General features: G+C 50.7%; 1 protein-coding gene across 1 annotated transcript in view; it reads right to left on the reverse strand.

The window, feature by feature from the left end:
- Positions 1 to 13406, reverse strand: part of SLC29A3 (solute carrier family 29 member 3) — a 55793-nt gene extending 42387 nt beyond the window's left edge. Inside the window, exons 1-2 of the mRNA XM_083364803.1 lie at positions 13200 to 13406; positions 2978 to 3249 (exon numbers count right to left, since the gene is read on the reverse strand). Of these exons, the coding sequence (XP_083220929.1) occupies positions 2978 to 3249; position 13200 (273 nt within the window). The 5' untranslated portion in view covers positions 13201 to 13406. The remainder of the gene's footprint in view (positions 1 to 2977; positions 3250 to 13199) is intronic.
- Between the last annotated feature and the right edge of the window lie 425 nt (positions 13407 to 13831).

The following is a 13831-nucleotide window of genomic DNA, read 5'->3' on the forward strand; positions in this document are numbered from 1 at the left end:
GGTTGTAAAATGGGGCAAAACTCACTTAACAACTGTCTCGCTTATCAATAGAAAGTTTGGTGTCAATTGTGGCCGTAAGTTGAGGACTACCTGTATGCAGGAGGCTGATGGTTCCCAATCTGAAAATTAGGCCACTATGAAGAAAATTGAGGAAGAGGAGCATGTGATTAAACTGACAGCTTCATCAGTAAAAGCAGAAAGCTGGCAAAATGTTTAACTTTTAGGAAGGCAAGATATCCACTTGCTCTTTCCAGAAGCAAAAAGTTACATATGAATAATCTTCTAGGCCAGGAGTTTTCAACCTTTTCACCCACTGTACCACTTTTAGGATATGGCAACATCTGAGTACCACCAGTCACCCACCAAGATGTCAAAAACTTGATGACCAAAAAAAAAGTGATGAAGTACAGGTAGTCCTCGACTTACAACTGTTCGCTTAGTGACTGTTCGAAGTTACAATGGCACTGAAAAACGTGCCCCCCCCAAGCCACAGTCGAGCAAGACACCTGCCTGCCCGCCCGGCGGCGCTCTTCCTCCTGTCCGAGGTTTTCATTGTTGTGAGCATTTCTGTTGAGGATTAGCAGTGGGGGTGGGGGCGGTGTTTGCTTTTTATTCCCCACCTGCTGGGTGGTTGCAGCAGGTTTTGGTCATTTCACATGACCCTGGGACACTGTGACCATCATAAATATGAATCAGTTGCCAAGCATCTGAATGTAAATGACAAGACCCTGGAGGTGCTGTAATATTCCAGCTGATCGGTGCTTCTTCTGGGCTCAGCAGAAGTGCCAGGATCAGCGCCAAGCTCCAGCTGGAGCCTGGCGCTGATCCTGGTGCTTCCGCTGAGCCATGGCAGCCCCCAAGAAGCGTTGATCCTGGCGCTTTCGCTGAGCACTGACAGCCCTGCAGCTCCAGCCATCTCTCGCTCAGGCTTGTGCGGTGCTGCCACCAGTTCAGCTCATTCCCCTCCCCTGCTACCACTTTCCTAGGATGGTCGCGTACCACCTGCCAGGTGCCAATGTACCACAGGTGGTTCCCGTACCACTGGTTGAAAACCCTGTTCTAGGCCAATGATCCCCAACTTTTTTTGGACCAGCAGTGGTGACAGCGGTGAGGGGGAGGTGGTTTTGTGTGTGCAATCTGATCCTGCACACGCGCAAGTAAAACTTTGTGCACTCACCCATCACTTGTGCAGCCCAGTTCTCAACGGGCCGTGGACCGGTACCAAGGGTTGGGGACCCCTGCACAAGACCTAGTACTATTGTATCTTCCAGCATCTTGATCCTACATTTTGAAAGGACCTCTTGCAGTCAGCCTCTGGGGATTTTGATTTTTATTGGAACAAAATAGCTAGAAGGAGACATGTAGTTCTCCAGTTCCTCTCTACTTTCTGAATCTACTTCACCTTCTTACTGAAGCTCCTGTTGAGAATCTCATAGCTGTTGGAAGTGGGAATCTAGTTCAGAACAATGCGAAAGGGCTAAAGTATTCTCCTTCACTACTGGTGCTCTGATTAAGACTGGAGTTGAATATAGCGTATATTCCAAATAACTAGTGCTTGGAAGATCTGATTCCATGGGAAATATGATTTGAGTTTCTGCTTGGCTAGAGGAGTTGATATCTCAGTGCAAAAGGCACAACTATCTACCTTTTCCAAAGGTGGTGCCTACAAAGAATAAACTACACTGCCTGTTCTCTAATTCTGCTATTCATCCTAGCTACAAGATAAATAAATACTGGGCCCAGGTCAGCCTTGTATGCCCGATAGTGATTCAAGCCTCCAAAATCTGCTTCTTGAGTTTGCCATGGCCAAGGGGTCTACATGTAATGACTAAGCAGAGCACTGCATTCCCTAAAGCTATCATGAGAATTCTGTCTCCATCTCTGCCTATCAGATCCAAACCTGTGATCTGCATTGCTCTTTTATTCGCTGGAGCTCCTGATTTAAATAGCAGTTACAATTATGTAGCTGAAAGTTGTCATGGTCCATATATTATATAAAAAAAGTCTCTTTACATCTGTGAGCTTAACAGATGATGGTCAGGGCAACTGGAAAAGCTATAAACGTTTATCAGGCTCAGAAAGTCTTTTATCTCAAGGCTGGCAATTTGTACCCTTCTTTTGTATCGATTTCTTCTCTATGAATTAGGATTCCTATGCAAGGCAGCGGAGGAATTTCAAATGCCTATGCAGATATTTAAAAAAGCAAAAAAGATGTATTTATTTGCAAAACAATTGCATTAAACCATCTCTCTCTTTCTGCTTCACACACACACACACACCTCTTGTAAACATGAGCAAAATCTTTCAGGAACTGGGATGAGCAGTGATTTAGAATCTTCTGCAGGTCAATTTCAGTGCCTAAAACAAAAGTCCACGTAATTCCACATTTTATTTCTTACAGGGGAAGAAAAATCCAGAGAGAGAAAAGAAAAACCCGAACACTATCCGTTTCTCCACCCAGTGTATATTTTCTTTTGTTTCTATCTTTCTTGATTTTTGTTTCTATTTGTATTTTATCTTATAATACACCTTAACTTTTTTTTAAGTTAATATTTTCACCACTAGGTCCCACCGGCTTGTTGGGAGCAAGACAATATAAAGCTGTAATTTTCAAGGGAACTGTTCAAGCATTTCAAGTGAATAGGGGGGGGGGGGGGAAATGGCAAAATAAAGGTATAATCACAAAAAGCTTAGTGGGAGAAAACAATAATGAAGGGAATGTAATTCTAGAAATATTAACGTTATCACTGCTATTTTGTTCAACACTGAACCAATACTGAGAACCAACGTGGACTCTACTTACCCCTTGCATTTGCTGCTAATAAAAACAGAACCCCCAGATCTATACATAGAATAACAAAGTTGGAAGAGACCTTGGGAGGCCTTCTAGTCCAGCCCTCTGCTCAAGATCTTTTACCATTCCGGACAGGAAGTGATTTAGCAAAGTCAAGTCAAATCATAAAAATGTCATACTTACACGGATATCCGAGGATCCCTGCTCTTCAGGAGAAATGTCTTCTGAGCAGTTCTGAAGCTTGTACATCCAGTAATGCTTTGCAGTGATGATAAAATTTAAGGGCAAGAGAGAGTTGGTCCCAAGGAGGAAGAAAATAATATAAGTGGCATTCCAATGGTCTTTAGGCTCCTCACGGAGGGCTTTCTCTTCTTGGATCATGGAGTTCGTTGACTTGTACAAAAAGCTTGTGCTGGGCTGGAAGTCATCTTCGCCGTCTTCCAAATCAGGAGACACTTTTGTGAAGAAAACAAGCGTATATAAAATGATACGATAATATCACTATGGTGATGTATTAATCTTAAAATCTTTGTTACCTGATGCCTTTTAGAATGACTAATGTAAGTCCCCAGCGTCAGAATTACTGTATGGTTTAATTCTTCGTAGCAACAAAGAGCTATAAATTAAGTTAGGGGCTTGCTTGCTTGCTTTCAGATAGATATGCACAATGGGGATTGCGTCTAGCTCCTGCAACCTGAATGCAGTTCTCAACTTATGGAAGATAAGAGTGGAAATACTGGTGTACCTTAGAAAAATATATATAAATCTTATTATTTGATCTGATATCTGATATTTGGTACCAAGTCAGATGCTGGCTTTTTTTTTTAAATCCCATTTATATCCCGCCCTTCTCCGAAGACTCAGGGCGGCTTACAATCTAAGCACAAATCAAATGTGCTTAGCAATAGCCTTCATTCTATGTATATGCTTGCTTATTAGGGCTTTCGCCCCCCCCCCAAGCGGCATTATTACAAAGTCAGCTTAATTGCCCCCAACAATCTGGGTCCTCATTTTACCTACCTTGGAAGGATGGAAGGCTGAGTCAACCTTGAGCCTGGTGGGATGCGAACCTGCACTAATTGCAGGCAGCTGGTGTTACTTAAGGAGGCATTAGCCCACTGCTCCACCAAGGCTCTTCTTCAGCCCAGTGTTCTAAGTGATGACGTTTGCTCCCTTCAGGATGGAGAGAGTTTACCCAATCCTACCTGAAGACACCAGAAGCTGAGGTTGAGAAGTTCTTCATGAAAGGATGTAGGCTCCTTGACTAGTTAGTTGCCAGATACAGTCGGCAACATTCCAGAGAGCTGCTAGATGGCAGCAGAGATACAGAACATTTACTCTTTCCTGCTCTCTATTGGTGGTTCATAGTTCTGCAGTGCAGCACTGGTAATCCTATCCTTGAGTTTATTGAGAAACAAAATCCCATCTAGCTATCATTAAGCATTGCAGCAACAGATTAAACATTCCAGCAGGTCCTATCACTCAGAGGTCCCCAACCTACGGGCCGTGGCCCACTACCAGCCCGCGGCCTCTTGGCCACCGGGCCGCATGAGTAGCTGGGCAGCGCACGCACGTGTGCGTGTGCTCACCCCCCTCGTGCCACCGTTGCCATAAGTATTGTGCAGGCAGTGGCAGCGCTGCTAGTAGTGCGTGGATGGCGGCAGTGCCGCAAGTAGCAACTACGCCGCAGCGTGATCCTCATATGGTGGTGGCATTACTTCAGGCCCAAGTGCGAGCCTCACAATGAGGCAGCATCGCCGCGAGCCTGGAGGCGCCGCTGCCACAAGCCTCACACAGGCGTCGCTGTCACTGAGAGCCTCACGTGCATGCTCGCAGCCCCATTTGCATGGGGCGCATGCTCGCAGTCTTTGTACGTGCACGTGAATATGTGGCCATATTCCCATTTGCGCATTCAGACGCGTAAGGCGCCTGCCCCTCCCTCCCTCTCCCACCAAAACGCAAAGGTTGGAGACCCCTGTATAAATGGACCAGAAAAATTGTCGGGCATTGTGCACTAATTTGTAATCCAGCACCAGCTTTCTTTCCCCCCCCTCTCTCTCTCTCTCTGTGTGTGTGTGTGTGTGTGTGTGTGTGTGTATCTGGAGAGAGAGAAAGAGAAAGAGATAACCTGCCATAATCAATTGTCCTGAGTGGATACTTAGACAAAATGGTTGTAATAGGACAGCTTGACTGCCTGTTCACAAAATGGCTGCTATAGGCAAACTGGTGATCAGGTAACCCGGAGGGGGGAGAGGGTAGCAAAAAAGGCAAGATGCTGAACAGGTCTGAAAAAGAAAGATATGGATCATTCTGTGTTGATTTTGTTCCTTTTTTTGAGAATCAGCTGGGGATCTTCTGCCAGTATGGATGTTCCTTAGACCCCTCTCCCCTTTCACCTTTTTCTGGGACAATGGGCCAAAAAAAATCCTTGTCTTGTTTTTTGGTTTAGGGATGTTTATAGTTGATTTGGTGACTGTAATTGCAACCAGAAACAGAGAGTACTCTGGGCTGGCATTCTGCCCTTTTCTAAACATTTTGACTCATCTAAACAAATCTAAAAACTCTGGTGGAACAGAGAGTCTAAATGAGTGATCAAGGCAATATCTGAGGGCACACTGAGTCTTACCAGAACCAGTAAGAAATCTGTCTTCTGACTTTACAGCCCTCTCTAAGTCTAAGCCAGGGGTAGGCAACCTCGGCTCTTTTATGACTCATGGACTTCAACTCCCAGAATTCCTGAGTCAGCATAGCTGACTCAGGAATTCTGGGAGTTGAAGTCCATGAGTCATAAAAGAGCCGAGGTTGCCTACCCCTGGTCTAAGCGATTTACAGAGGCAGCATACTGCCCCCACCGCACAACAATCTGAGTCTGCATTTTACCGACTTCGGAAGGATGGAAGGCTGAGTCAACCTTGAGCTGGTCAGGATCGAACTGCTGGCTGTCGGCAGAATTAGCCTGCGATACTGCATTCTATGGTAGAGGACAGGAAGGCCTGGAGGAACATTGTCCATAGGGTCGCGATGGGTCGGACACGACTTCGCAACTAACAACAACAACAACAACTGCATTCTAACCCCTGTGCCATCACATAGATACTATATGTGCCAGTTGCCAATCACCCAAATGTTGATGCTACCACAGTCTTGTCATTTTTTCCAGTGGCACTGCAACTTCAAATGGCCACTAAGTGAATGGCTGTAAGCTGAGGACTACCTGTGGAAGGCAGCTATTTGCTGCATAAAAAAAGGAGAAAGGACTCCAGCCCAAGAGATGTGTCAGGATTCAAATACTCTTGATCAGTTTTTCTCATCCTTGGCAACTTTACTTCAAAGTTCACACATTTAAAAGTTGTCAAGGTTGAGAAAAACTGCTCTAAATCACAACAGCCCAGTTGTGAATAGTTTGAATTTGAATAATTATCTCTTACAGCCACATTAACTATAGGCTCTCTTTTCTCCAGCTGTTCTTTCACTTGGGGGGGGGGGAGGAGGAGGGGAGAATAATAGAATCTACAGGAAGTCCTCAACTTACCACCACAATGAGCCCAAATTTTACGTTGCTAAGTGAGAAATGTGTTAAGTAAGTTTTGATCCATTTTAAGACTTTTCTTGCCACATTCAGTGGTGGGATTCAGCCAGTTTGCACCAGTTGCCCAGGCCCAGAATGGACTTCCGAAAGCGGCATCCACACAGAGAACCGGTTGTTCATGTACTTGAATCCCACCACTGGCCACATTTGTAAAGTGAATCACTGCAGTTCAGTGAGTCACACAGCTGTTAAATGAACCCGGATTCCCCGTTGACTTTGCTTGTCAGAAGGCTGCAATGGGGGAATTCCCATGACACACACACACCCAGACACTTCAACCAGCTTTTGCCCAGGTTCGCCTGGTGCGCCAGTTGCGACCCTATCTGGACCGAGATGCCCTACGCACAGTCACTCATGCGCTCGTGACCTCCCGCTCATGCAACGCTCTCTACATGGGGCTGCCCTTGAGGACCACTCGGAGGCTTCAGCTGGTGCAGAATGCGGCCGCGCGAGTTGTGATGGGGGTTTCCCGATACTCCCATGTAACACCTCTACTCCGCGAGCTGCATTGGCTCCCGGTTGCCCTCCGGGTGAGATTCAAGGTGCTGGTGATGACCTATAAAGCCCTAAATGGCGAGGGTCCGGGATATCTGAGGGAACACCTGCTGCCGGCATCAAGCTCCCTTCGTCCAGTGCCCTCCCACAGGGAGGGTCTTCTCAGGGTGCCACCGGTAAGAGATTGCCGGCGGACGACACCCAGGGGTAGGGCCTTCTCAGTGGGTGCGCCTGCCCTGTGGAACCAGCTGCCAGTGGAGCTTAGGACTGCCCCCGACCTCCGTTCATTCCGCCGGGACCTGAAGACCTGGCTCTTCGAGCTCTCTGGCCCAGGCTGAGGATTAATCTTATTTTAACTGGGGTTTTATTTATACAGGGACAACTATAATTTCTTTTTAAACTTGTTTTAACTTTTGTATCTTGGTTTTTAATTCCCCTGTAAACCGCCCTGAGTCCTTCGGGAAAGGGCGGTATATAAATGTAATAAAATAAATAAAATAAATAAATAAAACCATCGTAAATAGGAACCGGTTGCCAAGCATCCAAATGTAAATCACAATGATCACGGGGGGATGCTGAAATGGTCATAAGTGTGGAAAATGGTCATTTTTTAAATTTAATTTAATTTAATTTAATTTAATAACATTTATATACCGCCCTTCTCCCTGAGGACTCAGGGCGGTTCACAGGGCAGAATAAAATAACCAATACAAACATTAAAAACAGATTAAACAATTGCCCTAGTTAAAAACAATATGATACAACGCTAAAAACCCCCAAAAAAATTAAAAAACAAAAAATAAAACAACCCCAACACTCCCCCTCAGGCTAGGCCGGCTTGTACAAACAAAAATGTCTTGAGATCGCGGCGAAAGGAGCGAAGATCGGGCGCCATCCGGAGCTCTACCGGTAGCTGATTCCACAGCTCCGGAGCGCCCACAGAGAAGGATCTCCCCCTGGGGGCCACCAATCGACATTCTCTGATCGGTGGCACCCTGAGGAGGCCCTCTCTGTGGGAACGCACAGGGCGCAGGGAGCTTGATGCCGGCAGCAGATGTTCCCTGAGGTACTCCGGCCCCATGCCATGGAGTGCTTTGAATACCGTTACCAGTACCTTGAATCTCACCCGGAAGACAACTGGCAACCAATGCAGCTCACGGAGCAGAGGTGTAACGTGGGAGTATCGGGAGACTCCCAACACCACTCTCGCGGCTGCATTCTGTACCAGTTGGAGCTTCCGAGTGGTCCTCAAGGGCAACCCCATGTAGAGAGCGTTGCAGTAGTCCAGACGAGAGGACACGAGCGCATGAGTGACCGTGCACAGATCATCCCGGCTAAGATAGGGCCGCAACTGACGCACCAGGCGAACCTGTGCAAAGGCCCCCCTAGTCACGGCTCCTATATGATCTTCCAAGGTGAGCCGTGAATCTAGGAGGACCCCCAAGTTGCGAGCCCTATCTACGGGGGGTAATAATTCACCCCCCATAGTTAGAGGTGGAATGTCCGAATAAACCCGGGATGAAGATATGCAAAGCCACTCAGTCTTGTCGGGGTTGAGCTGGAGTCTGTTCCTCCCCATCCAGACCCGAACCGCCTCCAGGCAACGGGACATCACGTCGAGGGCATCACTGGGGTGGTTTGGGGTCGAAAAGAAAAGTTGGGTATCATCAGCGTACTGATGATACCCAACTCCAAAGCCACGAATGATCTCACCCAGCGGCTTCATATAGATGTTGAACAGGAGAGGCGAGAGGACCGACCCCTGAGGAACTCCACAAATGAGAGACCTCGCGGTCGACCTCTGCCCCCCTGCCAACACCGACTGCGAACGTCCCAAGAGATAGGAGGAGAACCACCGTAAAACTGTGCCTCCCACTCCCAATCCCCTGAGACGCCGCAGCAAGATACCATGGTCGATGGTATCGAAAGCCGCCGAGAGGTCTAATAGGACTAGGACAGAGGAATGCCCCCTGTCCCGAGCCCTCCAGAGATCATTCACCAGCGCGACCAATGCCGTCTCCGTGCTGTACCCGGGCCTGAAACCCGATTGGTACGGGTCTAGATAATCCGCTTCATCCAGGACCAGAGGGAGCTGATGCGCCACCACACTCTCAACAACCTTCGCAAGAAAGCGAAGGTTGGAGACAGGACGAAAGTTATTCAATACAGCAGGGTCCAGGGCAGGCTTCTTGAGGAGAGGCCTCACCACCGCCTCCTTCAAGACGGCGGGGAAGATACCCTCACTCAAAGAAGCCGATATAACTGCCTGGAACCAGCTGCGTGTCCTCTCCCGGGCTGCATAAACCAGCCAGGAAGGGCACGGGTCCAATAAACATGTGGTGGTGCTCAGCCTCCCCATGATCCTGTCCACTTCCTCCGGAGTCACAGAATCAAACTCCTCCCAGATGATATCGACAAGACCACCCGTGTCCTGATCGTCAGACTCTGCCCAGTCAGAGTCCAGACCGGTCCGAATCCGAGCGATTTTGTCCGACAGATGTTGGTTAAACTCCTCGGCACGGCCCTGCAAGGGATCCTCCCTCACCTCCTGATTTAGGAGGGAGCGAGTCACCCTAAACAGGGCGGCCGGGCGATTATCTGCGGACGCGATAAGGGTGGCGAAGTGGTTAGACCTCGCCTCCCTTATCGCAGCGAGATAAGACCTAATGTAGGCTCTTAGTCGCAATCGGTCGGATTCGGATCGGCTGGACCTCCAACCGCTCTCTAGGCCCCGTCTCCGACGCTTCATCTCCCGAAGCTCCGCAGAGAACCATGGAGCTCGACGGGATCTGCACCGGGTCAGGGGCCGCAGGGGTACAACTCGATCAAGAGCCTCAGTGGCCGTCCTTTCCCAGGCTTCCACTAAGGCATCTGCCGAGCTGTGAGCAAGGGAGGCAGGTGGGGACCCCAGAGCTGTCTGGAACCTCTGGGGATCCATTAAGCGTCTGGGGCGGTACCATTTAATTGGTTCCAAACACCCACGGCGGGGGGTGGCAAAACGGAAGACCAGTCGCAGGAGATGATGATCGGTCCATGACAGGGGCATAATAATTGGAGAGCCCCCACCAAGATCATCTAACCACTGTCCAGATAAAAAAACTAGGTCAAGGGTGTGGCCTCCCTCATGAGTCGGTCCCGAAATTACCTGCGTCAGGTCCATGGCCGTCATGGAAGCCATGAACTCCCGGGCCAACTCAGATGATCCTCCCAGCGATGGTAGGTTGAAATCCCCCAAAACTATAAGTTTCGGGAACTCAACCACCAGCGCAGAGAGGACATCGAGCAGCTCAGGCAGGGCTGCTGCTGCATGACTAGGCGAAAGGTACACCAGCAGCAAGCCCAACTGCGCACCAGGGCCGCATCTCAAAAAGAGAGACTCACACCCGACTATCTGAGGAACAGTGGCCTCCCGCGGACACAAGGTCTCCCTCACAACAACAGCCACACCCCCACCCCTACCCTGAGCCCGAGGCCGGTGCAGCACCCGGAAACCTGGTGGGCAAAGATCAACCAGAGGAATCCCGCCCTCTGGGCCCAACCAAGTCTCCGTGATGCACGCCAGGTCCGCCTGCTCACCCTCGACCAGATCACGAACGAGAGGAGCCTTATTAGCGACGGACCTGGCGTTCAAATACACCAGCCGGAGCTCAGGGGGCTGCACACCCTCACTCCCGGGACCTTGGGGTAGAGCCAGAGGGTCGGAGTGCCTCACCGCTTGTAAGTAGCGGAGAGGCCTTCCCTGAGATCGATACGGCCCTCTGCTCCTCCATCTGCTGCCATTCCCTGATGTCGTGGGAATAGGTAGCCCCACGACCAGCCCTGGAGCCCCGGAGGTGACCGACCCCCGCTCCTCCCCCCAGCGATCTCCATCGGCCCTAGCCAGAACAGCGGTAGTTGGATAGCCCCCCTTATCCAAACAACCAAAAGAACCCTCCCGCTTCCCTAACCCCCTAAAAAATTTTGAAAGAAAAATAATCAGGGGCCTCTTATTAGGTCTACGACGAAGGCCCCTACCCGTGCCCAGCCAACTCTCAGGGTCCCAATAAATGGGCCCTTCCTCGAGGTTATAATCGGCTGGCAAGGCGGGTCGCACCCAGGAGGGGGGAGCACCCCTGAGGGCGCATAAGTCCGTGGACGAATATTTAAAGGAAGGCATAAATAGCAGTCCGAATCGTAGGCAGTCCATAGATGATAGTCCATGAGGAGGATCTATTCTGAGAGGGAGTCCCAGGCCTCCGTCCAGCCGCTGCCACTCAGCTGGATAAGCCCCCCGGGCAGGCCTACCACCGTCCTCTCACTACGGTTACAGAGCCAATTCTCGGGGGGGGGGATGGAAGTCTGGAGCAACCCCCCTGGGTATGGCCTGCCCCATAGAGCTCTCACCTCTAGGGGCAGGAGATGTAAATTCGGCCATCCTCTCACAATGGCCCATACCCAGAATTCTCTGTCCTTTGGGGTATAAGGGGCAATGCGCAGTCGATTGTAAAAAACAAAAACAAACCATCATAGTCAATTCTGATGACAGCCAAGACCCCCGTTGTCTCGTCATTCCCAGAGGTTGTAACTGACCACCAGTCCATAGGCCCTCAGTTTGATAATTATTGGGGCCTTCCAGACTGTGGTCAACAAAGATTGGCTCCCCCAGGTCCATTAAATTCCCTGCCGATCTTCCAAAGTCCTTCAAAATGGCCCAAGTCCACAAGGCCCCACTGGGCTCCACCGGGATCAACCGGCTAGCCCAGGAACCTTCAGGGCCATCAGAAGCAGTGGGGGTGCCAACCCATCTGGGATATGCAAAACCAACCGGGGGGCCGGCAAACCGGGCATAACACCATCGCTGAGTCATCGAAGCCGCTGCCGCTGAGCCGCTATGGACACAGCCGCCGCCATCACCGTAGCCACCGTAGCCATCAGAACGCCGCCAAGGCCGCAAACAATCCGGGAAGAGCCACCGCCACCGCCGATAAGAAACGGACCAAAAAGGTCCAGGAGGCAGAGGGACAAACGGTTCGATAAAAGCAGGCCAAACCACAATAATCGATGGTAAAGTGGCCCGAAAACGGCCCGGGAACAACGCCGCCGCCGCCGTCGTCGCCATTAGGCTGATGCAGGCAGAAAGCAGGCAGAAAGCAGAGGCAGGTCGGTCGAAAAGAAAGCGGTAGAAAAGGCAGGCCACGCAGGTCGCAAACAGCTCCGTCGCCGCCGCCGTAGCACCGCCGCCGCCAGCCGCCGGGAACTCCAAACGCCGCCGAAGAAGCCAAGACCGCCCGACATAGCCGGAAACTCCCGACGACCAGCTGAGCAGCTGAGCAGAAAGCAAACCGGCAGCCCAGCGAAACGCCGGTCAAGCTGGTAAAAAGACCTAGACAGTTGCAAAATTCATTGCTGCCACCCTTCCCCCAGCCCAGGGCATAAAGAAAAAAGCCCTGAGGGGCTCCTAAGACGCCTATCTTCTCGGACCTGCAGAGCTCAACCTCACACGGCCGCCCGCACGTCCGCCATCTTAGCAGCAATTCTCTTAGCAACAATTAAAGTGTCATTGTAACTTCAAACGCTCACTAAACAAACCATAGTTGTATAGCAATACCCTTAAGGACACCCTATGGGGAAGGGCTGGGTCAACCCCAAAGCCAAACACCAAGGCTGTTATCCTCCTAGGTCAGGGGTCCTTGTGCAACCTTGACAACTTTTAAGAGTTGTGGACTTCAGCTCCCAGAATTCCTCAGCCAGCTGGGAGCTGAAGTCCACAAGTCTTAAATAAAAGTTGTCAAGGTTGCAGACCCCTGTCTTAGGTTGACCCTGGGAAGAAAAAAAAACCCGAACCATTACAGGTCTCAGCCCGGCTCAATTCGGAATTTGCCTGTATGCCGACGTTCAAAAGTTGTTTTTGGTCCAGCGCGCACACGGGAGTCGCGCGCGCGCACCCCGCCGGCCAGACTTCCTCGCAAGTTTAACAAAGTTAACAGAAACTAAACTTCGCCCCCCAGCCCGGAAATCTCTTCTTATTTTTCATAAATAGACAGTGGCGGGGGAGTCGGTCGGAAAACGTTATACCCGCCGTACCAGCCTTCCAAGCGACTCGCTAAAAAAAACAACAACCCGGGATTGGTGGCATTGGTCCGGCAAACCGAGCAGCCAGTTTCAGACGTGCAAGAAAGACACGCGTTAAGCCCCGACCCTCAAAGGGAAGGGTCGAAAAGCGAAGGCCCGCTGCAAACGGAGGAGGAAAGGGAAGCAACGACCGGCGAGCGCCAAGGCGAACAAAAGCCTCGGCGGGGCCGCGCAAAAGCGAGCCGGAGAACCGCGGAAGAAACCACTTACTGTCTCCGCTTCTAGGCGCCTCCCCATCTAACTCATCGGTCCGGCTCGCGGTCGGGCTTTTGTCGAGCAACGCCGCCGCCGGGCCTGGGAAAAACCCCTCCCACGCCGCCTCGGCCCGGGCTTGCTTCCCTCCTTGCAGCCAGTGGAGCGGAGGGGGAAGCCGCGCGGCAAACCGGCCGCTCCTCGGCGGCCTAGTGTGGAAGCGCGGGCTGGCGCTGAAGGCTAAGACAACATCCTGGTTTTCGGCCTGGCCGTTGCCGTAAACCTGGAGTCTTCAAACTGGGCCCTTTTATGACTTGTGGACTTCAACTCCCAGAATTCCTCAGCCAGCGTAGCTGGCTGAGGAATTCTGGGAGTTGAAGTCCACAAGTCATAAAAGGGCCCAGTTTGAAGACCCCCTGCGGGCGTAAACGGTTTCGATCCGGGTTTGAGCCCGAAGGGGCGGCTTCTCTGGCCCCGGGGAAATGAAGTCGAGACGCTCCAAAGATCTTCCTTGGGGAACCGTGGAGTTTCTTCTCAGGGGTGTCCAACCTCGGCAGCTTTAAGACTTGTGGACTTCAACTCCCAGAATTCCCCAGCCAGCATAGCTGGCTGGGGAATTCTGGGAGTTGAAGTCCACAAGTCTTAAAGCT

This window comes from Vipera ursinii (genome assembly GCF_947247035.1).
Source record: "Vipera ursinii genome assembly, chromosome: 5".
Lineage (NCBI taxonomy): Eukaryota > Metazoa > Chordata > Lepidosauria > Squamata > Viperidae > Vipera > Vipera ursinii.